Raw genomic sequence first — 27326 nt, 5'->3', positions numbered from 1 at the left:
AGAAAGTTTCCAATTATAAATCAGTTATTAATTAATAATTACTTAGGTTTAAATGGAGCTGCTCTGGAAACAACAACAGTTTTAAAACTCAGCACAAATAATGACAAGATGCACTTTTCCTACAATTGAGCTGCGATGAAACAATATTGATGTTTCTTCCAAGAAGACTTTAAAGAAATTGTTGGGTTTTAACTGAGCAAAACTAAATGAACCTTACACAGTTGTACCACGCAGAAAACGCAAAGACGTGCAGCATAAAGCTTAAAGGTTTTCCTCTTAGTGATTTGAGGTAAATGCACTTACCACCACGTACCAGCAGGTGGAAGCGTTGCACAAACAGACGGACAGAATGAGACACACTGAAAGTTTCTATGAGCATTTTACTGTATGTTTTCAAATGCTTTCAAAAAGGCAGAATTTTAGGTTTTCTAACAGCACTATGACAAAAGTAAACTTTTATTTAACTATTAATATAGTTATTATTCTGTATTTTGGTGACTATATTGTCTGGTATTCTGCATATGACCCATGTATCTGATGATAAACCTATATCGTGTTTGTGCTGCTGTTTTAATGACAAATATTCACTCCAGCTCAGATTTCACTTTCTTTATTTTTCCCCCAAACTCCAGAGCCGTAACAAAAATACAAGCATTTTTCAATATGATCTCAGTCATTTACATATTCATATAGATGTACAAGTGAGAGCCGGTGAGCAAAAGTGCTTTAAAAATCATCTTTGAATAATATTTATTTCATCATTAGGAAAAAAAAAAGAAAAAGAAGTAGAACCAAAAAGCAAGCAAAAATAAAACACAAAGTAAGACTTTAATCTACAGGTTTAAAGGTAAATATGAGGAATAAATCAGTTTCACAAATGAACCTGGCAGCTGAGAAGTGGCCCAACGTTTTCATTAGTGTGGAGCGGAAACCTTGTAACAGGGACCTTTTAACAGATATATCGCCACTCGTGTCGAAGGTTTTCACACTCCTTGATGTGTCGGGACATTTTTCACGACCCTGAGGCCCAGAGGCAACGTCCGAGATGAGTAACAAATCTCTGCTGTCGTGTGTTAAACTAAACTTACTTCATTAACCGTAGGGACGATGAAGGGTTTTAGTTTAAGTGTGTTAGACGTCCCACCTAAAGCCTCAACGCCGCTTGTGAAACCTTTAGTTTATTTGTGAAAAGAGTTTTTCTAGACCACGTCAGAGCAGGTCCAGATGTAAAACCACCAGCCAGGACTTGTCAAAGGGGGTTTTAAGGTCGACCTGGTCTGTTGTTGACCTGATGGAGGAAGCGGGTTTTAATCGTTTTTAATCGGCGTAAAACTGGCAGTTACTTTCATTATTGATGAATCTGCAGATTATTTCTTCTGATTAATCATTTCGTCTATGAAATGTCAAAAAGTTTTTTTTAAAAAAAGGAGTATTAAATGTATTTGTTGCTCGACTGTAAATCCAAATATCACAAAACATGTGGTTCATAATGATGGATGACTCATTTTGACTGACATATTAATTATTGTTCTGTTAATTGCCTCATTTTTTCAGCTCCAGTGATAGTGTTGATGAAACTATTTTTAGAGACGTGTTGATTCGACTTCATGGTCATTCTGGAGGCTGTTGAATCGTATTGCGTTTCACCGGCAGGTTTTTTCCGCCCTAATTATGTCATTGAGAGTATTTAATTACAAGCAGGAAGTCCTGACATCTGGAAAGGTTCAGACTAGCTCAAACCTTCTTGACTCATTAATAAAATTAATCCACTATCAAACTTGCTGGTGATCAACCAACTGAAAAGTCCCAACTCGCAGTTTTGATGAAAATAAAAGACTTTTAAGATTAAGTATGAAAATGTAAATTTGATGGAGAACTAGAACAAACTGTTTGAAGTTCAGGTGATTTGTAGTTTGAGCTAAAACATACAAAACTTAGGTTCAGGTGTCCATCACAATTTCAAATGGTACACTGTGATTACCTGAACCTTCTTTCCTTTTCTTTTTTTTGCAGTAATTAAGTGCTAAAATACACCCATGTGAATATGTTTGCATGGATCTGAGTTTCTGGCCATTAGAAACCAAATAGCTGTGAGGTATATTTTGGTTCAAAAGGTCTGTGCCGGGGTTAATCTGCAATATCGGGGGTCAGGGAAAAAGAGGAAATGAAAACCCGCAGACGATTCAAACATCTCGACCAGGCAACTTCTCCAGGGAGGGGATGGGAGGAGGAGGGGAGGGTGGGTAACGTCCGTCTGGTTCACACAGCAGAAAAATAACATTCACTCAGCTGGGACAACACACACACACACACACACACACACGCAAAAGAAAAAGGACTTTAAAACAACGTTGAGCAGATGGAAACAAACACAAGACTGTGTTCGATCTGAAGAATGTTATTTTGACCCACTTAGGCGACGAGACGGAGGAAGAGAAGATCCAGTGTGTCTGTCTGTTGGATTTAGAAGTGATGAGAAGCATCTTTATTTCGCTCTTTGCTTCCCACTATGTCGGAAAAGTGACTGGTTTAAAGGAAAAAACGCAGCAGATCCCTTTAAAAATAAAAAAAGGTATTCTGTCAAATTATTCCTTCAGCAGGTTTTCATTAATCTCAGCTTCTCGCGTTTCATTAAAGAAAGTTTTGTGCTCACTGACTGTAACCGAGACCCACACCAACATCAAAAAGTGGTACTGAGCAGTGTGTGTGTGTGTGTGTGTGTGTGTGTGTGTGTGTGCAGGAAAATGGTCTTAAAGGACTTGTGTGTTTATTGTGTGTAAGCTGACCTGTCTTTATCTAAATAAATTAACAAGGCGCAGCGTTTGTTCTTCCTCCACCAGGGGTCTTCATCCTGCTCATCGTTTCCCCCTTTAACACACACACGTTGTTGCATTTTCTGACTTCAATACACCCTCATCTCTTTTCACACACACACACACACACACACACACACACACATTAACAACCCTGATACCCTGTGAAGTCTGTGTGTAACTGAACAAGTGCCTGTTTCATGGCCTCTACTCCCGTTTCCCTGCTGTAATACCATCCCCATGCTCCCGTGTGTGTGTGTGTGTGTGTGTGTGTGTGTGGGTGGGTGTATTTCCATGCCTTTGTGTGCCTGCGTATAGTTGGTTTCATCCTGTGTGTGTTTGTATGGACTTAAAATGTACATGCAGGTGTTTTGTTGCAAGCTCACGCACACACACACACACACACACACACACACACACACACATATATACAGACAGACAGACATACAGGTGTGGTTTTGTTTTTTTTGGTGTGTGTGGTCCAAGAGGAGACCCACAATGGCCCAAGATGACAGACAAGCTGGGTTGAGGTGAAAGGCCTTTGTTCCTGCCGTCTCCCCCCGTCTCTTCTTACCACAACAGATATAGGTCAGAGCCCCCAGCCTGACTGCATCCATCTACAGCTGGACACAGCACAGTAAAGCTCCTATAGATGGGCGGGGGGGGGGGGGGGGGGGGGGGGGTGGAGGGTCAATTTAACCCCCCACCCCCGGGATGTTTTTCAGTCTGTAGCAGCGAGGAACAACTCTTGGTAGATGGAGAGTTGACTGTGTGATCTAAAAACCGTTAATATCCCGTTATAAAGTCTGAAATCATTTGCGACCCAAACTGGCAACCCCCATCTGGCAGCATCACGGAGGCCCGGCAGAGGATAAGCTGTATGCAAATGAGGCTTATAATATTGGGTTTTAACTGCCAGGCAATAAAGACCGCTGGTCAGTTCAGTATTAGGTTTTAAAGAGAAGTCGTCAGTGTCCAGTCCAAACACAGTTCATAAAAGATTTAGCCACATCAATTATCTTCTTTTACAAAAGAAAAATGCCCATCAGGGCATTAAGGACACTTTCATACAAGTTCCTAGAAGTCTAGACCATATAATTATGTATATGAATAATGGATCATGATCTAGGGAGATTAACAGAAAATGTAATTTAACAGTTAAATGAATGAACATAATGTGTCTTTTTGTGAGTTTTTTGGTTTAATTGAATAAATATTTTAGGTGGGAGGGGTTGTGTCAAAACATTCACATATATGCACACGTGATTTTCAGATACTCACATGTGAAATCTAACATATATGAGTTCCACGTGTAAAACAACATCTCACATCCGACCAAACGGTCCCAACTCATGGTTGACTTACTTGCCTCAACCGTATTGCATGGTCTTCGGCGGCAGATGGGAGTTTGCTCAGTTGTGACAGAGATGGATTTGACATGTGAGCTCAGCAGCTGTTACCTCTCGTCCACGTTAGCTTAAAAGTTCATTTGTACGATGCAGTTGAGAGCTCTGGAAAAAGATTTAAGTGGACCTTGAGTTGGTATTGTTTTGTCTAAATACTGTTTTCAAACTTGATATTTGTTTTTTGATATTTCAGCAGCGTGCTATCCACATACTGGATTTTCTAACGCTAGTTTCTGCAAGTAATTTAGCCAGGATTAAATGTGTAGGTGAAAGTGATTTTTTTTGCAACCAGCAAGCAGACAAAAAGCTGTTCTCTCTGGTCCAGACAAGATGGACAAATAACTGTGGACACCTCCAATATGGCTGCCAGAGGGCGCACCGAGAGCTTGTCCAGATGTTTTCTACGAATCGTCTCTGCCTTCAAGAGACAGTGAAGAATGAACGTGAAATGATAAATGAAGCAAACATGTCAGCCACTAACTTCAACCCCCTTTGGTCCCATTCAAACCTTCTTAACGCCTGCACGCGTGCGGACCAGCATCTGCAGCCAGCCCTCGCAAACACGAGCCTCCAGGCCCAGTGATGACAAAACAGACGGAGCTTCCTTATCAGCCACATGGAAGTGCGGCGATAAGAAGTGTTTGTCGGGGCTAAACAAACTGTTTTGACATGAACACAAAAGTGGCAGAAGAGGAAAAACAAAAACCAGAGGAGGACGTGTGAATCAATCAGTTTATGTCCACACATGTTGACAAAACCTTGTATCCTCAATGTACAAGGAAGTGCTACCCAGAATCATTGACACCGGTTTGACTTGACCACGGAGGTCAGTGTTTCTTACACTGCAGGTCAGGAAACAGAACAAAGTACATGTAGCGGCGACTCACATGACCGTAAGGCCTCGACCGTTTTTAATGCGGCTGAGAAACAATTTACTCCATTCAGATTCCTCGTCTCTTGATCTAATTCATTATGTTCAGAAAAGTAGAACTGATAATAGATGCGCTACAGAAGCCCTCCTTGTCCAAGAGACCTGATGGATATCAGCCACTGTCTTAAATAACATGTTCTTTGAATGCGACTGGTTGAAGTAAATTCAAACAAAAAAAAAAACAGAAAGAAAGAGAAGTACATTGAGATAACAAGTTCTCAGACAATCAGTTTCTTTGTGAAGCCGAGAGACAGGAGTCTCTTTCCCGTGAGACCAGAGTCTAATATTGTCCATTAAGAAAACAGGAAACATAGTGTTTGTCATCCTTCACGAATCTCCCATAAAGTCATGTTTCCCATCTTCGTTTTCCTGACGTGATCGAGAGAGAGAGAGAGAGAGAGAGAGAGAGTCCAACAGGTGTGTCTTCGTCATCCGCGCTGTTTGTTTCCAAGAGACCGACTCAAATGTCTTCGCCAAACCTCCTTGTATTAAAATCACCTGGTTTTGATGAAGCCTGCAAGAGGGAATGATGGAGGGAAGAGGACAGGAGCGATGAAGTGTCTTTGTACGACTCCTTGTTTCTGTTGTTTCTGTTTTTCTTCTTTACACGAAAAGGAAAAAGAAAAATTATAGTGGGACGCAGCGAAACAAAAGAATTCTTAATCCCATTAGGCCGGGGTTCAACCACCACTTTCGTCCTGGCAAAGAAAAATAAACTGACTGAATGAAATGAAAAACAGATCACGCTCTCTTTCACCTCAATCTGTCCTCTTCCTCACCAGTCCCTCTGTCTGTCCATAGAGAGCATGAAAGCAAAGTAGAAACAGGAGTATGTCTCTAATCATCTTTCTCTTTATCACTCAGTGTCTCTTCTTTTTCCTCGTGTTAGCAACCAAGTAAGGGAGGAAAAAGAAAAACAAAACAGGGGAGAGAAAGTCTTCTCTCTCTTTGTCAAGCAATTCCACCGCATCTGGATATCTTTCTTCTCGAAGGTCAGCATCCGGCCGGCACGTCCGACATGAAATCAAACTCGTTCTGACCCAGCCAGAGCTCGGGCAGCTCGTTGGCTCGGTCCAAGCCCAGCTCCACCACCAGCGACATGAGCACCTCCTCGTCCACGGGGTCAAAGTCGATAATTCCACCCGCACCGGAGCCCTGGTTCCCCATGCCGATCCCGACCCCCATCCCGCCTCCTCCAAGGCCTCCAGAAGGCCCCAGGAGCTGGTTGCCAGTGCCCAGAGGCGAGGATCCGAAGCCCCTTTGAGCTCCGCCGGGTGCTGGGTGTCCAACAGAAGCACCCGTGAGGTTCTGGTAGTGCGAGTTGAGCTTCTGCAACTGCATGCTGGCGATGAGATGAGGCCCGGTCTGCAGGCAGAAGGGCTGAGGTTTGGAGAGAGGAGCCGACGACAGCGTCGACCCAGGAGTGGAGGCGGGGCCGGCGGACGGGGAGAAGGGCGCGACGGAGGTTTTGGAGGACGGGTAGTGGAGCAGGGAGGTGAGAGGAGAGGAGGAGGAGGAGAGGTCCTTCATCGCAGCGTGGGCGTTGCCAGGGAACAGCAGTGAGGTCATCACCAGGAAAACCCAGAGGCTGCAGGAAGAAAGGGGAGATGTTACGCAATGTCATCAAACTGGGACATGAGGAGGAAGAGATAAGCTCGTTAACTAAACAGAGACCTGCTCCTACGGCAGGTGATATCATCCAGACTACGTTTCAGTAAAGATAGGATTTACTGTGATTCAACGTAAACCAATACATGCCGAGAGCCAGACCTGCAGAACAGTAACCAAACAGGAAATTAAAATGTTATGTTTTCATTGTATGCTGTTTTATTGTCTACGCTCATAGTGGATTCTGTCATACCTAAGAAGAACATCCTGTTTATACGATAGAAAAACACACATCCCAGTTAAACCAGATGCTCACAGACAACTGGGGAACTAACCCCCAGTTCCTCAGCTCTTCTGCCTGTAGAACAAACTCCTTTAAAGGATCAGTTAAACATTTTTAGATACATGTTCTTTGCTTTCTTGCTGAGCGTTAAATGAAATCTCTCATAAAGCTAAAGTAAGCAGGTGTGCATTAGCTTTGCATTAAGACTGGAAGCAGAGGGAAACAGCTAGCATGGCTCTGTTCAAAGTTATATATAAAAATAACACATTAACTAACACATTTAACGCTCACTAATTAACACATTAACTTATTAATTGAATCAAAACAGCAGTCATTTTATTTACTCCCTTATCTGTCAATTAAATATGAGGGTACAGCTGCAGCTGGTTAGCTTAGCTCAGCATAAAGACAGGAAATAGAGGAAACACTCAGTCAAAGACACTTAGCACACAATGATTAGGCCAATGGACAAGTTAATCAAGACATAAATACAGAATGAAACTCCCCATAAAACCACAAGTTGTCATTTCCACATATGTCTTTGTGTATGGTTTAAACAAACAAGATAAAAATCGAGCTAAAGCTCTTAGCGCTAGCAGCTACCGTCAGTAATGTCAGTAGGACAGATATGCCTTTTACTGTTTGGTGACAGCAAAGAAAAACAAAATAACAAAAAAAAAAAGAAATAGCAAAAAGTAGGATTATATATTAAATGTAAAAGTGGCAAATGCTAACTGTTGATAAAGAAAGATAAAGACTGGATGGACTGTATTTATGCTAGGCTAAACTAAGCTAATCTCAACACACAAATATGAAAGCAGCATCAGTCTTCTCATCTAACTGGGAAATTGGTGTTGAACTATTTCTTTAACTTTTGGGACGACTTGTGAAAATGTTTTGCGATAGAAGATGAAGATACTGTTAATAATAAACTGATAAATTAGCGCCTTTCTTGCCTCTTCTGTTTGATGAATGGATTTTACACACATGAGGTCGATATCTGTGAGTATTTTTAAACAGCACAATCTTATGAATGACAAACACAGTGGCTTGTGTTGACTGGAGGAAGGATGACAAATAACATAAGTGGTCATTTAACAGCGTTTCCTGAGAAGCACGCGGCTGCTTCAGACCTCAACAACAAACACGTTGTTGACTTAAGAGAGCGGCTTTACTCGTGTTCTTATGACCCTGGTAAATCACTCAAGTCAGATCTGTCTGGGAAACGTAGAACGAGGCGACTCTGGTGCCTGGACGCCCGCATGACTCGGTGTGTTTAAGACTGACTTTGTGCGTGTGTGTGTGTGTGTGTGTGTATTCGCTTGATGTCTGCTTTTCCTCTTGACCTATTGAGCAGCAAATTAACCATGAAAAGGCCGTGAGGAGAAAGCCTGTGGGTACCAACAGGGTTAGAGAGTGTTTATACGTCTATGTAAGGGTGGGTGTGTGTGTGTGTGTGTGTGTGTGTGTGTGTGAATGGAGTTCGCAACACAACAGTGCCTTTGAGGATCTCAAAGAGTGATTAGGTCACATGGCAGGATAAATACATATGGACCCTGAGAACAGAGCATATGTCTGACCGTGTATGTGTGTGTGTGTGTGTGTGTGAATGGGAGAAAGTGTGTGTTGTATAAAGCGTGACAGCGAGAAAAAGTCATTGAGATGTTTGTGTCGAGGTAAAAAAGTGTGAGTGTGTGTGTGACTCAAACCCTCTTGCGAAAAGACTCCAAGAGGCTCATGTTAAAGTCCCCGAGCTGGTTTATATTACACACAGTTCAAACAACATGCGCGGATTAACACACACACACACACACAGACACACATACACACACACACCAACATCATGCGGCTATCCTTTGAGTAAGTTAATCACTTAATAATATGTGCCGATCCTGTGCCCGTTCCCTCGCTCTCACACACGTTTGTATTTCCATCTTTGCGAGGACCCTGATTCACATTCACGTTCCCTGGCCCCTTCCAAATCTTAATCTTAAACATCACAACTAAATGCTTCACCCCTAACTTATAGTCTTGCATATTCAGACCTTATCATTCTGCTATAGGAAAATAAAAAAGCTGTGGCTTGTTCGCATTTCTTTAAACCAATCATAATCGTCTTGGGTGGCGCTGAGCCCGGGATGGAGCAACGGTGCCACTGCGAAATAAATTTCAGGGGGGGGAACTTGGTTTGGTGGAACAGTTGCACAAGGAGAGGTGATCTTTGTCATAAAAATGGTGGAATTTAACATGAAGAAGACACCACAAAGAGCAGTAAAAGACAGACAGTATGTCGACTGCGTGATTGCACGATCCGAATCTTTCAGAAAAAACTTGTTCAGTTGCTTGTTCAGAGGTTGTTGGTAACTGTGTCCCAATTCAGTGGCCACATCCTTCTGAGGGTTTCATTTCGAAACCGATTGTGTCACAGTGCCGTGACTAGGTTGCCCCGTTTCGAAAGCTCTTGCGAAAAGCATCCTTCTTCTCCTGGGCAATTAAAGCTCCAACAGGTGGATCCTCCGTGGGCCAAACTCTCCCAAGATCCACCGCCAGCCTGACGATTACAGCTTCAAGTGTTTCGGTTTCAGCTCAGTTCAACGGCTTTAATATAACTCACTCTTTTTACATTTTATTAAGGTTTTAAAAGATCTGCATAATTGAGGGCGTGGCCACTTCGAGTGACAGGTGGGCGAGCGAATGCTTACCGAAGTCTCGGCTCGACACGCGTCGCCTCCTCTTTGCCCGTTTTTGTATTAGCCGGGAGTTCGGCAGAGTCGGGCAAGATGGCCACCGGCGGATCGGCCCACCCAACCGCTCTTCAGAAACCTACGCGTGACGTCCATCTTTATTTACAGTCTATGGTTGCGACACAGCTTTTGATTCCCGTAACGACTTAAATCAAACCTGAACCTTAAAAACCAAATCTTAACCCTCAAACAGTCCTTTGAAGATGAAAAGTCCAAAATGTCCACACTCTCCAAGGTTTAAAACTCAAGTTGGTCCTCACAAAGACAGACTTACAAGCGCACACACACACACACACACACGAACACACACACACACATACTGAGCCCCTCCTCCCAGCGCTGGCTCTTATTTAGCGAGAACATAATTGCTACAGGCAGGCATGCAGCTGCACTCGACTGATAGAGTTAACACACACACAAAGATACCAAACAGCTGTCAATGGCAGGTCTGTATGTGTGTGTGTGTGTGTGTGTGTGTGTGTGTGTGTGTGTGCGTGTGTGTGTTCATTATTCATTGACTGATTACTGTCAGGGCCAGGCTGCACATGGTGCCTCTGCTCAACAGCTTTCCACCACACTGAGTCCAGGAGGCACAAACACAAAAAATAAAAAATATCACACGCATGAGGTCGTCGTCGTCTCTCTCAGGAACAACTGCAGCTTTTTTCAAACCGTTGTTTTCCCACCGAAACACGACACATAAACAGACATTTCGCGTATTAAACTTGTTGGAGTGAAAATCACAACAAACCGACATGTGCATCCAATCCGACCAAGAGCGTTTCTGCTGTTGCAGATACTATTGCTTAACATTAGCATCAGCTAATTACATAAAGATGCAGTGGCACAGTGTCTCTGCCTGTGGGCTTTCAATGTGGCTTTGAAAAGTTTGTAGCTGAGGATGTAAGCTGCGGTCTTGCTCGGATTGATAACAATTACAGTGGATTCCAAAAGCAACTCAAACCAGTTCTGCAGCACGATCCGCAAGTTCCTGGTACCATCTGAAAAGCATCCCGAGGGCGAGAAGCTGTCATCAAATGTCTGTTTAATACTTAACATACTTGTTTACTGATTATTTGATCACATTGTTCCCTGATTTAAATCTAAATTTTACCAAGTTTTTGGACGCTCCTTTTAAAAATCTTTCTTTCATTTAGGCGACGCTGTTGTGCAGCTGCTTATATTTAAACATTTAAAATTCATGAACTGCGGCGTCTTTTATGGAAAAACATATTACAACATATTTCATAAAGTTTTGGTTTTGGTTTAAATCATCACAGACCTCAGGGTTTACTGATATATATCAAGAACTATGGGTATTGAAGTTTCTGACTTATAGAGGCGCCAATGTGCAAAAAAAAAAAATGTCCGAAATTGTAGCGTCAACAGGTTTCGTTGTTTGTTTTCATTTCGTTGCGGGTTTGGATTAAAAATCTTATCGCAATTTTCAAATGGTGCATGTTTCATTTTGATGATGTTTGTCAGGAGTAAATTTGAATGAACTGAGGAGATTATAAAAACAAAGTTAACAACTGTAGCTGTCTGTGTCTGACATGAGGATGGATCGGAGTCAGAAATGTCCGAAGTGTTTGCTCCTCGTCTCTCATGCGATCGGAGGGCGGTTCACTGGAGTTAGGAAGGATGCTGTATGAAACCGCTGGAGAAGAGCCAATGTTTTTTCCTGTTCACAGCTGACCTGACTCATTGTGTTCTTCCACCACTTTTTATGAGATTGTGAAATCGGCCCTGGCTTAGTTTCCCTGTAAATGATTTCATTAGCAGTCTAGGCTGCTGTCTTGGCCGTGGACTGCTCTGCATTTATTTTAATTATTAAGCAATGAAAGTCTGCTGCTCTCTCTCTCTCTCTCTCTGTCTCTCTCTCTCTCTCTCTGCCAGATTGGTAGCTCCAACAGAAAACAATACAGCTCTACAACACCTCCAGTTTATCTCAGAAATGTTATTACAGCTTATTATTTACTCCACTGAATGTCAGGAAATTGTGCAAATTGCCCATCACCGTCTGTCAGAGCAATTTACAGTGATAGAAAACAGAGAAAAGCAGCACATCAGGAGCTGAAACCGATTAATTTATGGAGCCTTTTCTGCTTGAATAACGAATCATTTTCTCTTGTTTAATTACCTGATTAATCAACTAATTGCTTCAACACTAAACATCATAGGAAACATACAGAAAATGATGCCAAAAGAGATGAAAAAATGCATTAAGAGCCCTTGAAGACGGACAAGACAGAAGTTGTGATTTCACATTTTCTGACATTTAATAAAAGAAAATTTGATTGATATTGAAGGTAATATTAGTTGCAGCCTTATTACACACCTACACTGTGGGATACAGTTTCAATAAAGTACAATAAAGTCTCTACACTCAGTGTTGAGTCCTCACTATGGCTCCCAGGAGAATAATATAATATTATGATGGGAGTCAGTCACTAACAATTTATTGAGGACAATAAACTTACATTAGGGATTATATATTACAGGAACACTGGTGCATTAAAAGGTTTAAAGTTCATTCTTGACCTTCGACAGAGCAGCTGGGCAAACAATCTCACCACAAGGTCCATTTAGTAGCTGTTCTGGAGCTTTCGATCAAACCACACAGTCATCACTTCAACTTCAAAACCAACACGGACGAAAAAGTGTTTAAAAAAAAAAACAGTGAAACTGAACATTTACTGTTTGATCAGCTGGGAAAACTTCCATCTGCCGAAGAAGATCATGTGATTTGATCGAAAGCTCCAGATAAAGCTACTAAATGGACCCTGATGTTAAATTTTGTCAACAAAGGTGAAATAATCTCTAAAAAGTACAATAAAGTCACTATAAACTGACTATTGATCATAACAATTGATCACACACACTATAGATCTATATAATATCATATCAAAGGAACAGCATTAAATTATAGGAATGCACACACACACAAACACACACACACACACACACAACAGCAGAGGTTTCAATTACACAATTAAAGCGTGACGAGCAAATTGAAACGTCAGTCTGTCTCTGTCCCTTTCACTCACATACACACACACACACACACACACACACACACATATGCCGTCCCAGCATGACACATTCACCACTTGTTTTAATTGCCTCCAACATCCACACTGAAGACAGTTAATGAGGAGCCGGTTTACAGAGTAAAAAAACAAAAGCAGCCTGATGTGACTTTTGTTCCTTTTGAAACTTTGCTGTTTTGGATGGAAACGATTCTGATCACTTTTTTTTAAAACTCTCATTAAAAACCTTGTGTCAGATTTTCCTCAACAGAAGGTGAACAGAAGCAGGAATCTTGCAAACACACTAGTTGTACTTGCAGGAAAAGTAAAAAGTTTTTCTATGGATTTTGCAGTAATGCCTCCCGTGCATTTCTGCGATAAAAATATCAGGGATGTATAAAAAGGCGTGAAGCTGAGTTAGGTCGAGTTTATCCACATCTATACGCTCAAACTGCAGAGAAAATGTAAATTTCACACAGGCTTTTTACAGCAAAACTCCTTCAGCTTGAGGCAGAAAACGCTTGACCTCATTTGAAATGTTATGTAAACACTTGAGGAGGCAAAGAGAGGAGCCTGAAAAACACTTTGAATAGACTTAGATTTACACACACACACTGACAAACTACTGACACAGTCTCCAAACACCTCTCGCTGTGTAGAAAACAGAAACCAGAGGAAAGGAAGAGAAAGTTCGACCAACCTGTGAGAAACGCTCGGTGCAGCCTGACAGCAGCAGGAACTGGAAGAAAATATAGATTCAAACTGTGAAGTCCAGAAGGTCCAAGGTGTCTGTTTATAAGGATAAAAGCCAGGAAACTGTAGCTGGTGTTAGAGGCTGAAGTCCCGGAGAAATAAACTGAGCTGACAGAGACACACTGACTGACTGACTGACTGACTGACTGACTGACTGACTGCAGAGACTCTGGAGGGTCTGTCCGCTCCTCAATGAGCTTGTTACTGAATAAAAAGCATTTTGTGCCGCTCTCTCTCTCTCTCTCTCCTCTCTGACCAGCCCGGTGTGTGTGTGTGTGTGTGTGTGTGTGTGTGTGTCCGGGCAGGCTGCCATCCACAAAACCAGGAACTGGACTTCCAGGGGATTTGGATGGAGGCAGGGTGGATGAGTGGGCTGGGCCAGTGACATTTTAAATGTGAATGAGTGAATTTGAGTCAAATACTAAAACTGGGTCGTGGAAAAACATCCACAGCTCTCCGTTGCACTGATTCCACAAGATGTTGAAACTTTTAGATTCTGATTCATGTCGACAATGATTGTGTCACATCGTTTCTGCAGATTTGTCAGCTTCACACTCATGCTGGGACTTTTCCTGCTCTACCACATCCCAGTCATCCCAGTCATCCCAGTCATCTCAGTCATCCCAGTCATCCCAGATTCAGATCTGGTGGTGGTCATTAGAAGATGGTAAATTGCGGCCATAAAGGGACGAACATGTTCATCAATAATAACCACGATTGGTGCTAAGTGGCCTAAAGTGTGTGAAGAAAACATCGGACGTGTCTTTCCTGCTCACCACGGTTTGCAAAGAGTGGTTACCTGAGCAACCGCCGCCTTTCCGTCAGCTCCAACCCTGATCGCTGATGTGAACGTGACCTGTACCTGCGGGACTTCATTCATCGCACTGCTGCCACGTGATTGGCTGATTGGACAACTGCACGAAGAAGACGAACGTCCGGTGTGTTGTATTCAAACGTTCCAGTTCAGACAACACCGGGACCCCGACCCGACCCAGAGAGAGAGAGAGAGAGAGAGAGAGAGAGAGAGAGGTCGGTTCCGGCTCCGGATCGTGGACGAATCCGGCCTTCCGGGGTTTTGGCGCCGCCGCTCTTCAGGGCAGATGTTGCTCATTCTGAAGCAAACGCCATCAGGAATCAAATGGACCATTTCAGACCACTCTGTCTTTGTCTGTGTCACTCGCCCAGAGAGAGAGAGAGCGAGAGAGCGAGCTCACGTCTGTGAATGATTTGCATGACTACATGTTCTCACTTGTGGAGATGTCTTCATATCATTAGAGACACTGATGAATATATGTGCTGAGTGATTTATCACGGCAGCTTGGTTTGTGTGGAACATACGAAGAAACGTTCCGGCGATTGGTGATTTTATGTCATATTAACATTCACATAACATTTTAAATATAAAGTGAGATCTGAGTAAAAGCTGATTCACATACATTCACACAGACAGAATATCTTTAACCACAAATATACTGACTTTTTCTTGAATTACAGTTAAGTGTAACTCCTGGGCATAAAGAAAATATTCCCTGTTTATATATATTTTTATTTGGTGTAATCAGTAACAATTTGGTTTGGTTTTATTCTGTCATAAAACAACATGATGTTTTTGCAAAAATATGCCCGAAACAAATAATGAGCATAAAAATATTTATACGGGAAATAAAACAATACAACATAATAAATATGACGAAAAACAGCCAAAATTTTATGCTTAAAATGAAGCATGTGAAATAAATTTCTTTTATTTGCTTAAACGTATTAATTTCCCGCCACAACAAATCAGTTTCCTCTTAACAATCTTGTTTTTATTCATCTTCCACATCAGTATTACTGGAAGCAAAAGCTCTTTTCAATTCAAGAACCAGAGGTGATCAGCGACTGTCCGCGGACACAGGATAGGCTCGTTTAAATGTTTAAAAGTTTGTCCTCTGCCACCTGGAGCAGCTTAAACTCAACACCGAGATCTGCTGAAAAAGCAGATTCTCGTCTCCTCTGGGTCAGTTTAGCCTATTTTATTCATAAGGGACAAACAAAAGCTGTTTGGGAAAAAGAAAAAAGAAAATCGCTGAAAGTGTTGTTGGGGAACCTCCACCGATTCAACAAAAAAAAAAAAACTCCAGTCCCTCCCCCAACTCCTGCTAAAAAAGAACAAGTCCATTCCCCATTCACCATTCACCTCAATAGTCTTTGGAGGGAGGACGTCATTACGCGCCAACAACATGCAACGACGCGGTCAAGTGCCACGCGCTCAGCCTCTCTTCCGTTAAGCGGATAAAAGGAGGCATCTGTCTTTATTGTGCGAGTAAATCCCCTCCGCCATTGACCGCAGACACTTCACATGTTGATGAGGAGGAGGACGTATAGACGGAGGCCCCCGCCGCTTTGTTCCCCTCGGGGGAGACGTTATGCAAATCAAACAAACCGTTTGTGATTTCCATCTCTGCAGATAAATAATTATAGCACGTTGATCAAACTGCCAGCGCAGAAACCGGACATTTGTTTACGAGGTTTGGTCGAAAAACCTGCGAGGGTTCCCCCGATATTTCACACACCACACCTCTGGAAACAAGTTCTTTTTCTTTCCCCTCCCGAAACAGATACGATCTGCGTTGGTTTGGAAAATACCCAAAAATCTAACTCTTATGCAAATGTTTTAGCACAACTGGCAAAGCTTTTAACCAGAAAGGAACCACGGACAAACAGAGGAAGAGGAAGGACGGGTCTTCGGTTTATCTAAACGACTCAACAGCGAGGGTCAAATGAAACTTTATTCAAAGCACCGGCTCAGTTGTGGAGAGGCCCCGGTGCTGATTTGCATACAAGTCATTTGGAAAGTTTTTTTTCTTTTCTTTTCATAGAGCAGTAAAGGTGTGTTCAATACAAACCAGAACAGGAAGAAATGTAATCGCAATAAAACAATGACCTTTCTCACACAGGATCTCTTTATGTGTTGTTAAATGAACCGACTGGACTTTAAGCCCCCCCCACCCCCACCCTCCCTAAATGTTAGACTGAAGACCGAAGTCACCGGAGGCCTGGATACAACCGCTCGTTACAACTCACCACTTTGTGATCGACCCAAACCAAATCCAAAAACCTTACTGCATAGATTCCAAACGCTGCCTTCCATTTTCATATCGGAAAAAATACATCTGCGTGTCTCTGGAGGAAGAGAAAGTGTGCCAAAGACAAATTACAGCTCAACACTGGCAAAGGAAACCTCTGTCTGCGCCGTAATGTGGAAGACAAGTTTTTCCTTTACAGAATATGTTGCATCACAGGGCTGGTTTATGTGGGATTTTTAAATGACAGAAAATCTCCATAATCTTGTCCCCTAGTAATTTAAATTCCATGCAAACGGGGCTGCAAGTGGACAAATGTTATGTAACACTGACTGTACACTGAGCTGAGCCAGTTGTTAGTTCCTGTTACTGTGATCTGATCGTAAGCTTTTCGTCTTCGATGCACTTTGCCCTACATTTGTGGGTCAGTTTGGCCAAAGACTCATACACCAGGTTTCAGCTCACAGATGTCGGTGTGTTGGATTCTTTAACATTTGTTCTCTTAAGAATTAGAAAAAGAAAAAAGTTCTGTTACCTGCTATTTCAGTAAAACCTGAACCTGAACGACCACGCGGGTCGTTTGTTTCTACCCTCCGATACGACCCATAGGGGAGCGTCACCTGAAATAGTGCCCTTCCTACTAAACATCAGTTGTCATGGTTACAATAAAAACTGTACCGACAGCGTACCTACGATTGTTGCCACAGTTACTATAAGAACGGTCATGGCTTGATTGGGTTTAAGCACAAAAACTACTTGGTTAGGTTTAAGGAAAGGATCGCGATTTTGGTTAAACTTGGCACGCCAACTTCCTTGACATTAAAACGGTCTTTGTTGTCATGGTTACAATATAAACAGCTACTCTCACATGGGAACCGAAACACCGCTCTCCTGTGTCGATTTCGTTGATTCATCCATTCACAACAACCTCCTCCTGACGTGGACTTTGCAGCTCTTTATACTACGTCACCGCACTGTTCCCTTCGCTCCTGTCATAATTTACTACGTCCACTAGATGTCGCCTAGCAACAAAACGTAACTATTGGTCATAATAAAGGACACTCTTCAAACAAAGTTAGATCGTCGAAACAGCACGAACAGTTTGAACTTTTTTCGGAGGTTTGAAACCAACAATCTGACAATCAAACCGTTGTCCAGGTGTGAAGAGGGAACATTTCCCTCAAACCTTTTTTTCCACTTTTCACCCGCTTGCGTGCAACATCATGAATAGTTGTAACTTCCAACTTTTTTCCTCCAGTTTTTATGTTTTTCTTGTCTTAACCCAGAGTCTAAGGGCAGAAAGTGTTGTATCCTCCGTAGATTGTAAAGTCTTTACAGCCAATTTGTGGTTTGTGCTTGAATAAAATTGACTAGACTGCAATGCCTTTGAGGAACGGCTGTCCAGAACTGTGCAGTGATGAGACAAAGTTCTTGCGCAGCGAGATCCAGCCAGGGAAGGCGATAATTAGGAAGTTTTCCCCTGGTTTTTGAGCGTGATCCTTCAGAAAAAGGTATAAACACTTTTGCTTTTAGATGGTGCAGAAAATTCGTCATGTTAACGAGTCCGTTTGAAGCATACTGAAACCTTAACGGTCGAGAGGACATGGAGAAAACATTGTAAATGTTGAGGCTTGTGTTGTTGTGTGAAATCTGTTTTCCTGCATTAAACTTGATACACTCCCATCCACCCTGACCTCGTTACGTAAAAGGTCTCACTACTTCAAGCGTTGGCGCTGGACGTAGATTATGAGGTGCAGAACTGTCAAATTTAGATGTTACTTCCAAGGGATACTGGGCTGAAACATAACGTTGTGGTTCCAAGTCTTTGGCTGGGACTAATGACATGGGAAAGCTCTGGTCTTAGAACAAATACACATACAACAACAAAACATCGGAGAGATGAACCCAACAGCTCCGTCGCCTCAAAAATACTTTTTTTTTTTTGGGTATTGTTTAGTATTGAGGCATTTTCAGTTTTGCTTGGCTACGTTTCCAACGGTAAACAACCAAAAGACTTTGTTTCCTCCTAAAATAAGATAACACGGGTCGCGACAGAACCCGATCCCGGCTTTTGCTTTTTTGTGAAAACGCGATCCATGAATTCCAGCGGTGCCCTGAATCCTCCCCGGGGCCCCCGGGTTTTTCTAATTTGAGTCTTTCGGAGCAAAGAAAAACTACATAAACACACACAAATCTCTCACGTTGCTCATGTTTACAGCCCCTGCCCGGTACCGTGTAAAGCCCCCCCCTCCCCCAAGTTTATGAGATAGAATTTCAATCGTCTATACTTTTCCGAACTCGTAAACGGTGTAATGAGTTTCATTTGCTTCGGCTACGTTGGGCTCAAACCGCTGAGGTGACCGCAGCAGTGTTCATAAAGATCACAGGGAATCCTCTCACACACACACACACACACACACACACACACACACACACTCATAGCCCACTTCTGTTCAGCACATGCCAGCTCTGAGTGGTGACTCCTACATTTGGTGTGAATTTCCAGGCCATTAATTTAGGGAACATCACTTCTAAAGGAAACTGGCCGACATTTGTGGTTCCTCTTTCAAACGCTCTCCATTAAAGCCTCTATTAACCAGCCCACACTGCATAAATCACAGCTTAAAACGCAGCAGAGACACATGACAACAACATGCTCTCTTGTCTTTTATTTCAACAAACGTCCGTGGTATGAACATCAAAAAACAAACGAACAAAAAAAAAGAAGTAATTCTGTGAAACAAATGCATAAACATAAAATGAAAAAAAGCAAAACAAACAGTTTACAATACTTTCTTTTCAATATTCAACTTGATCAACTTTACCCTAAACACACAGGATGTCATGTTTATCTACAGTGGGGTTTAAAAGTTTTGGTCAAATGAGTGTTGAAGTGAAAAGTGATGTCACATACATATATTTAGAATGAAACACGGGTGGAAATAACTATTAAAACTGTTGTTTTCTTTTTCGTTACCAAGTTTAAAATGTGTTTTTTATTTTATTCAGCAGCAGTTAAAAATGCAAGATAAGGCAGAATCTTCCTTCATTTTTACTACTTTTTTTTCTCTTAAATGTGCAAAAATTAAAAAAAAAAGACGACAAGAAAAGAAAGGAAGTATTGATATGTGAATCTTAAAAAGAAACCAATGATGGATTTTAATGCCTAAAAATGAACATTCATAGTAGTTTCACCAAAAAATAAAAAAAAATCTTTACTCAAGGTCCACTTACTAGCTTTTTTCTGGAGCTTTTGCTCACATTTTGCAGCTGAAGGAGTGGGAAGTGAGGAACATGCGATTGAAAGCTCCTGAAAAAAGCAAATCTGTGGACATTGAGTCGGGAATTATTTTTCAAACTAGTTTCTATTGTCAAACATGAGCTACCGATCAATGCAGCAATACCAAAGACTTGATGATGATCCAGTTAAGTTTTCTTCACTTGTTTACCCCCCCCCCCCCCCATGTTAAAATGTCAACATCCCTCATGCACCTCAGCTTCATTAGGAGGATTTAGAGATTTTGGTCACTGTTCAGTTTTGATGTGCAGCGGCTGAAGCTGCTCGATGCGACTCTGCCAAATCACAAACTATAGCTGGAGGGATTAAATGAGGTTTTGCTGTTTTAACAAACTTCTCCAAACATGGAAGTAACCAGATGCCCTTTGCATCTATTTTTAGAGCAGTTTGAGGAATCTTAACGGCCAATAAAACAGACTGCAATCTTTGCTACCTCACTCTTTAACTTAATTCATTTTCTGTACATTTCATCGCTTGTTTGTTTGTTTGTTTGTTTGTAATCGAACAGCTGTCGAGGATTTTCGTTCAGCATCAAAGAAGGGAGTGAGGCTCGACACACAGCCTTGGTGTGTAGTTTATATGATGGTATAGTTGAGAATGATACACACAGTTTGGGTGACGTCCAAATACTTTAATTTCCAGTCCTTGTGGGGGAACCTGCGGCAGCCATATTTGTTCAGTGACCTGAGATGAATTGATTTTACCTACATCTCCAGTCGTGCCAAAACCAGTTTATCTAAATCCTCCTTAAAGTTCACGTAATCTCTCTGCTGTTGTCCGTCTGTGGAAAAAAAAAAAAAAAAACCTTTTTAACTTTCCCTACATATCTTCCATTTAAAATTCCAAACTCTGTCCAGATGTTTGATTTGCAGATTTCGCCCAGAGGTCAGAACAGTGTGGCTGAGCAAATCAACTCAGAATCTGTAACCGGCTATTTCCCAAACCTTTCCAGACAGTTTGTTTGTAAACCGTCCAAGTTTCACACAGGCTTTTCACATACTTTTCAGGACTTTCCAGACCTGATCAGAAACCCAGGGTTGTTTTTCTTTTTTTTCTTTCACAAGGATAACGGAGCGTTTTGGGAACGAGGCTGTTTCGCTATATGTCTGTTTTAGTGCTTATCTGTCTTCGGGGGGTTAAAATCACAGCAGCACCGGGGTGAACGTGAAACCGGACACCTGAAAAATCTGTTATTTCCATTTAGTTTGAAATGTGCAACTGATAGGACGCACACAAACGCATCCCCTGGATACCAAAAAGAAAAATAAAAAAACTTGGGGTGCGCCGACTGTAAAATCCTGATGTAATTCAGTTTTACATAACCGCACTGAACACACCGTAAAGTCACTCATTCACACAAACACACATAACTTTTTCAAAACAACAAAGGATTAAAAACAGTGAACAACATTGTACAGCGACCACATCACCGCCCCCCCCCCCCCCCCCCCCTCTTATTAAACTGTTTTCCCCTGGAAACACTCAGCTAATGTTTTCCAAAACCTTCCCTCGCTCTCTTTTTCCTGCCTTCATCCCTCCCTCGTTCGTTCGCTCCGTGCCTCGGGGCCGAAGGGGTCCGCTCCATATTGTCTTCATTAAAGCCGCCGAGCATCGACCTGGATTGGAAACATGGTGTGTGTGTGTGTGTGTGTGTGTGTGTGTGTGTGTGTGTGTGTGTGTGTGTGTGTGTGTGCGGAGGAGGTTGAGGCTGCCGGCTCCTAAATCACATTCTTTAAATTCCCTGTAAACAAGAGAAAAAGACAGAAATGAGAGGGGTTGGTAGGTGGGGGTGGGGGGTGGGAGAACACACACACACACACACACACACACACACACACATCTAACAACACATCCACACACACACACACATACACAAACAAACAACAAGGACGCAGAAGGGTCAAATGCATCACATTAAGTGGGATACAAAACCAGGCTAAATACACACATTAGACAGCAGGAGAAACCAAACCAAAGATGGAAGCAGTATGGAGGAGAAATACACACACACACACACACACACACACACACACACACACAGACACACACAAACACATTTGTGCCAATGAAAATGCAAAATAACATCTGGCCGAGGTAAGCCCTGTCGCTCCCCAGGAAATACAAGCATGCAAAACGGGAATCGATATGGAAATGACAACGTTAAGCAACACTACAAGTTCATTTGCATGAGGACACAGATTGGTTTCCATGTCTGACAGACAGACGCAGAAACAGACACACACACACACACACACAAGTTGACACAATAGCTGCATTATAAAGTCTGGTCGTCGGTTTACTTTATGTGTTTCACTGGAAACAATGCTGCTTTGTTTGTCTGTTGTTACGTTAAATGACCCGATTGTGAAGAATAACCATGTTGTACACATACACACACACACACACACACACACACACACACACACGCGCACACACACCCTTAGTGGATGAGTAATTGCCCTGACAAATGTAGCCCCTTCACTGACGCAGTGAGGGAGGATGTCCTGTTGGTCGGCCATTGTGGAGCTGTCACTGGAGTCCTGTCACAGTGACAACAACAGCAGCAGCTTTATCGAGAACCACACTGGAAAAAATAAACTGTAATTAATACTTCCACGTGTTTTTCCTCCGAGCCCTGATCACTCTGCCTCCACCTCTCCGTTTCTGTCTCAGAGAAGGTGAATCCGCCAACACACGAAGATTCTTTAAATCTGTAGAAAACAGGCTTCGTCTGTTTGTATCCACGTATGTTAAAAGTAGCGTGAATATTATAATCAATTTTCCCATAGATGGATGCTTTAAATGTTCACACATCCCTGCTTTCACTCAGATTTGACCGAAATCTGGAGTTAACTTCTAAAGAAGCAAGAGAGCGGCTTTAAACATTCCTTCATGACGGACAGAAGTGTAAAAATATGTGAAATATTTTGCATATTTTTCCCTCTTATTCATATTTTATCCTACATTTTTTTTTTTTTCCAATTCCATTTTGACGGTATCTTCTGCATTTTGGAGTTAATTGTTGTCTCTCAGTATGTATAACCTTTCCATTGCGTTGTTGGTTTCTCTGTGGGAAATCTGCCCTATATTACACTACATATGAGCCGGATGCGTGATGTGATGTGATTTGGTCTTTAAGCCCCGAAGAAAAAGAAGAAGAAGAAGACACGCTTGTGCCGAAATGTTAGGTTACGGAATAAAGTCGGTGCTGAATAACCGTCAATATGCTTGTTTGTTATCTACAGTTTATTAATTTATGTTAAATTTATGTATTTATGTTTATGTTAAATACAATTTACTTATCGGTCAAAAGTAGGATTTTCATTGGCTGAGACCAGCTAATATTTGACGTCCACTACAATGGATGCTGCGTTTGGGAGGGGGGGGGGGGTTATAGAGACTTCCCCTTGTGTCCACCACAAATTCAGGCAGCAAATACTGGAAAACATGATTACAGCATCCAGTTCCAGCTCACACTCACACTTTAAACACCACATACGGCAAACGGGTACAGATTCAGTCTCTGGGGTAACGGTTGCAGACAATGCACTTTTTTTTATTTTTTTTCCAACTGTGACAAGAGGAAAAGTCTCAAAAATCATGATGTGAGCTAAAAACAGGAAACGTACGAGAAAAGAGGAAGAGCAGTCAGACGTAGTAGAACCTCAGCACTGACAGTAAAGCTGCTCTCCCTGCAGGGTATTCGCTTCACGATATCACAATCATGATTAAATGATGAAAATATCAACTTTTATCACCGGTTCATTTGGTCTTTAGGTGATTGTGATGTTGTGTAATAATCTCTCCCTCTCTTCCTACACATCAACACTTTCACTATATTTATTTTCCGCTTTTTCTTAGTCTCTTTCTTTAGTGTTTGATGATTAATATAATTAATCAATTAACCGTTGAAGTGATTTGTGAAGGAAAATGCCAATCAATGTTTGGTTTTAGCTTCATTTCCTGTGTTTTATATGAGTGGAGATTTAATCATTTAGAGGTTTGGGACTTTGAGAATAAAAACAATATGAAGACATTTCATTGTCATTTTTCATTATTTTCTGACTGTAAATGATTAATCTAAAAATATTGACGTATAAGAAAGAAAAAAAGTTGCAAAAAAGTTGACTGACTCTTCTTCTTCTTCTCCCTCCCTGCATTCATCCTCCTGCTTCTCTTTGCTTTCCAGATGTAAACGGTAAATTCTGCTAAAGTGACGAGCAACTACGGGGGCCTCTGATATTTACTACCTGCAAACGTTCATCTATCACAGGGTCTGTGGTTATTATCCTATGTGTGTGTGTGTGTGCGTGTTTGTGTGTTAGTGTGTGTGCGCGCGTGTGTGTATTTCTTACGTGGCATTTTTAGAAGTAATTCTCTGGTTTGAATGTGTTCATATCTCTTCTCTGAGTGTGAACTGTTTCATGTCCTCCTCCTCCTCCTCGTGTGTGTGTGTGTGTGTGTGTGTGTGTGTGTGTGTGTGTGTGTGTGTGTGTGTGTGTGTGAGACTGATATGGAAAGCATCTTGTCAGCACAGGGAAGAATTAACGAGTAGCAGGATGTAAAGATGCTGCAATATTTCCCTGCTGACACACAAAGATAATATAAGATACAGTCACACAGAAAGGCTGGCAGTTTCCAAACACACACACACACACACACACACACACACACACACACACACACACACACACACACACACACACGCACACACGCACACACGCAGCCCCTGGGGAAATCATGCTACCAGAGTGTCGTAAACACAGATGTGTGAATACACAAACAGTCAGACAGCTGCTGTCGCCTCTGACAATCACCTAATAAAAGTCACATCTTAATTAATACAGACGCTTAACGAGCCTGAGTGTGTATGAATGAGAGAGAAACAACCGGAAACGCTGAGTAATCCCCTAAAAAAACATTTTAAAATACACAAAGGTCGACTGAAAATAGACTCACTGGACAGTTTATGTTTATAAAAGGCAGAATGTTTCTGTTGTCTGTTGACTTTTATTATATAAACTGACATGGTAGGTATATATTTTTATTTTTATTTCTAGAGACAATAATATCTGATGCTTTCTTCTCATCAAATTTAAACTGCAATTCCTCCAACGTTTGATGAGATATTTGACTCCAGACTCCAGTGGATGAATCTGAATCTGTGTGTAGTCATGCTGCGACCTTTAACCTGTAGCGCCACCAACAGGTCAAAAGTTCCTCTTGTGTGTTTAAGTTCTTGACGAATATTTCTAAAAACATGCTAAAAGTAGCATCCTAACCTTAAGCAACCATGCTAACATTTAGACATAAGAGCTGTTAAATACCAAATGTCAGCATGTAAATGTTATACAGGAAGAAGAGAAGGTCCAAGAGATAAAAACAAAAAAAGGAGAGGAGGAAGAACATTCAAGAGAGGGAGAAATGAGAGTGGGAGCGTTAGCATTCGGCTTAGATCAAAGCTGAGCTTAAGTTCAGCGGAGGCTGACGAAGTACGAGCTGAGTCTGAATGAATCATGTCTAAATGCTAACATGTATGCTAATTTTAGCATTCTGCTCAAAGCACAACTGACCCTAAGTATATCTAATAAAGTACAAACCAAAACCAGATCTACACAATAAAAGAGGCAGTTTTTTCTTCCAGATACTGATGAAACAGTGAAATATGATGCGAGAAGTTGGGTCTGAGTAACAGACCCGTGAAGCTGAACGATTATCAGATGCCAAAACACTGCTCCGTGGTTTGTACTACTCTGACACTGGGTTTTTACAACTCTGCCACCGCAGCAACTGTTTGATCTTTTGTTAGAAGAATACGACGTTGACGTGACAAAGCAACCTACCGCAAAGCTACGAGCTAACGACGACAACAACAACAACACTATCATTCAGCTCAACACACAGCCGAGTGTGAGGGGCGGCAGATGAAGAGCACCTGAGGCTCGCTGGAACTGACTTTCTGCAAGAGTTGAAGACGTAAAAGAGGAGAGAGTCACTTCTTAATATTTCATTCACTGAAAAATCCTGGCGCACGCATCATTTCCCGCTGGTACGAAGTGATATTTTCTCATAGCAGAGCGCTGTGAGCACATATCGTCTCTGATGTATGTGTACTGTTGGTTAAACAGATGGGTTAAAGACATAACACATGCTGAACCAGAATGACAAAATGAAAGAAAGGATTTGGAGGATTACCACTTTTAGATTCAAATCTTTACAGTTCATTCGTGCCAGCGGACAGAGCAGATGTGGGCATACAGACACACACACACACACACACACACAAAAACACAAACACACACACTGCCCAGTTTCTCTGGGAAACCAATGTTTATAAGCAGCACAGCACTTCCAAAACCAGAGAAACACTTATCCACCCCAATGATGTCATGTGGATATGTTTGCCTAGAGGTGTGTGTGTGTGTGTGTGTGTGTGTGTGGTGTGTGTGTGTGTATGTGTGCATTAGTTAAGTTAGCAGACGTGTAGATCTTTCTTTAATCAGAGACAGAGACAAAAAGACACGCACACTTACTCCAGTATTTTAAACAGCAACACGCTCACTTCTGGTTGAGGTTCTGGTGTCTTGCTTGTTGTGTGGTAAAGCCTTTTGTGACAGAGCTAATTTTCGTGAAAAGCGGTTTCTGACTTGACGGAGAGCAGACGAGGCAGAGAGACTTAAAGAAAGAGAGAGAGTGAGAGAGCGAGAGAGAGCGAGAGGACATAAAACAGACGTGACAGGTTGAAACCAGGACTGAAACGTCTGTGGAAGAAAGGGAAGAAAGAAAAAGAGAAATCTTGGTCCAACTCCAAGGATGGACAATTTTTATGGTGTAAGATTAAAAACATCCTGAAATATCTCCAATAATTCAATAACTTCACCTAAAACACGACAACTTTCCTTCCTCGACGAGCAGTTAACAATAAAAGAAGAAGAAAGAGGACGTGAGATCTGATAAACGACAGGAGAGGCAAATGGGACGCAGCAGCCAAACGCACATTTTCCCCCCCGATTTCTCTCCATCTCTGGCTTGCCTGTGTTTCATTTCTCCTCCCTTTTATTCCCTCCATCCATCCATTCATCCGTCCGTTCCCTCCGTCGCCCCTAATAAAAGCCGTATGACTGGAAACCAGCGATACTTTCAACCACTCCGGTTGTCATGAGTTAATGCGAGCCAACGGACCAACTGAATTTCGACAAACAAACTCCCGTTCCCCTGATCCGACGCGACCTGGAGTTTTTTAGGAACCTAATGCTGTTTGGATAAAAACCGCCCCGACATCCAGCGTGGTTTCTGTCAGTCGCTGCAGGACGATGACCCGTTCGGTTTTATATTTTGGTCGCCAATTGATAACACGTCCGCTGTATGTGAGAACACCGTTTTCCCTGGAGCTTCT

The 27326-nt window shown here is 42.0% G+C and overlaps 2 protein-coding genes across 2 annotated transcripts in view; both read right to left on the bottom strand.

Annotated features, from left to right (window-relative positions):
- Positions 1-594: 594 nt before the first annotated feature.
- cited1 (Cbp/p300-interacting transactivator, with Glu/Asp-rich carboxy-terminal domain, 1) lies at positions 595-13810 on the bottom strand. Its single transcript, XM_056369781.1, has 2 exons — positions 13515-13810; positions 595-6738 (listed from the first exon to the last, which is right to left on the bottom strand). The coding sequence occupies exon 2, from the start codon at positions 6717-6719 to the stop codon at positions 6144-6146; it is 576 nt and encodes a 191-aa protein (XP_056225756.1). The 5' UTR covers positions 6720-6738; positions 13515-13810; the 3' UTR covers positions 595-6143.
- A 5476-nt stretch (positions 13811-19286) lies between these two features.
- The window catches only part of hdac8 (histone deacetylase 8), a 28358-nt gene continuing 20318 nt past the window's right edge, over positions 19287-27326 (bottom strand). Inside the window, exon 11 of the mRNA XM_056369826.1 lies at positions 19287-21671. Within this exon, the coding sequence (XP_056225801.1) occupies positions 21649-21671 (23 nt within the window). The 3' untranslated portion in view covers positions 19287-21648. The remainder of the gene's footprint in view (positions 21672-27326) is intronic.

The sequence above is a fragment of the Seriola aureovittata genome, chromosome 23, assembly GCF_021018895.1.
Source record: "Seriola aureovittata isolate HTS-2021-v1 ecotype China chromosome 23, ASM2101889v1, whole genome shotgun sequence".
NCBI classification, from domain to species: Eukaryota; Metazoa; Chordata; class Actinopteri; order Carangiformes; family Carangidae; genus Seriola; species Seriola aureovittata.
This window is presented reverse-complemented; position numbering and strand designations above follow the sequence as displayed.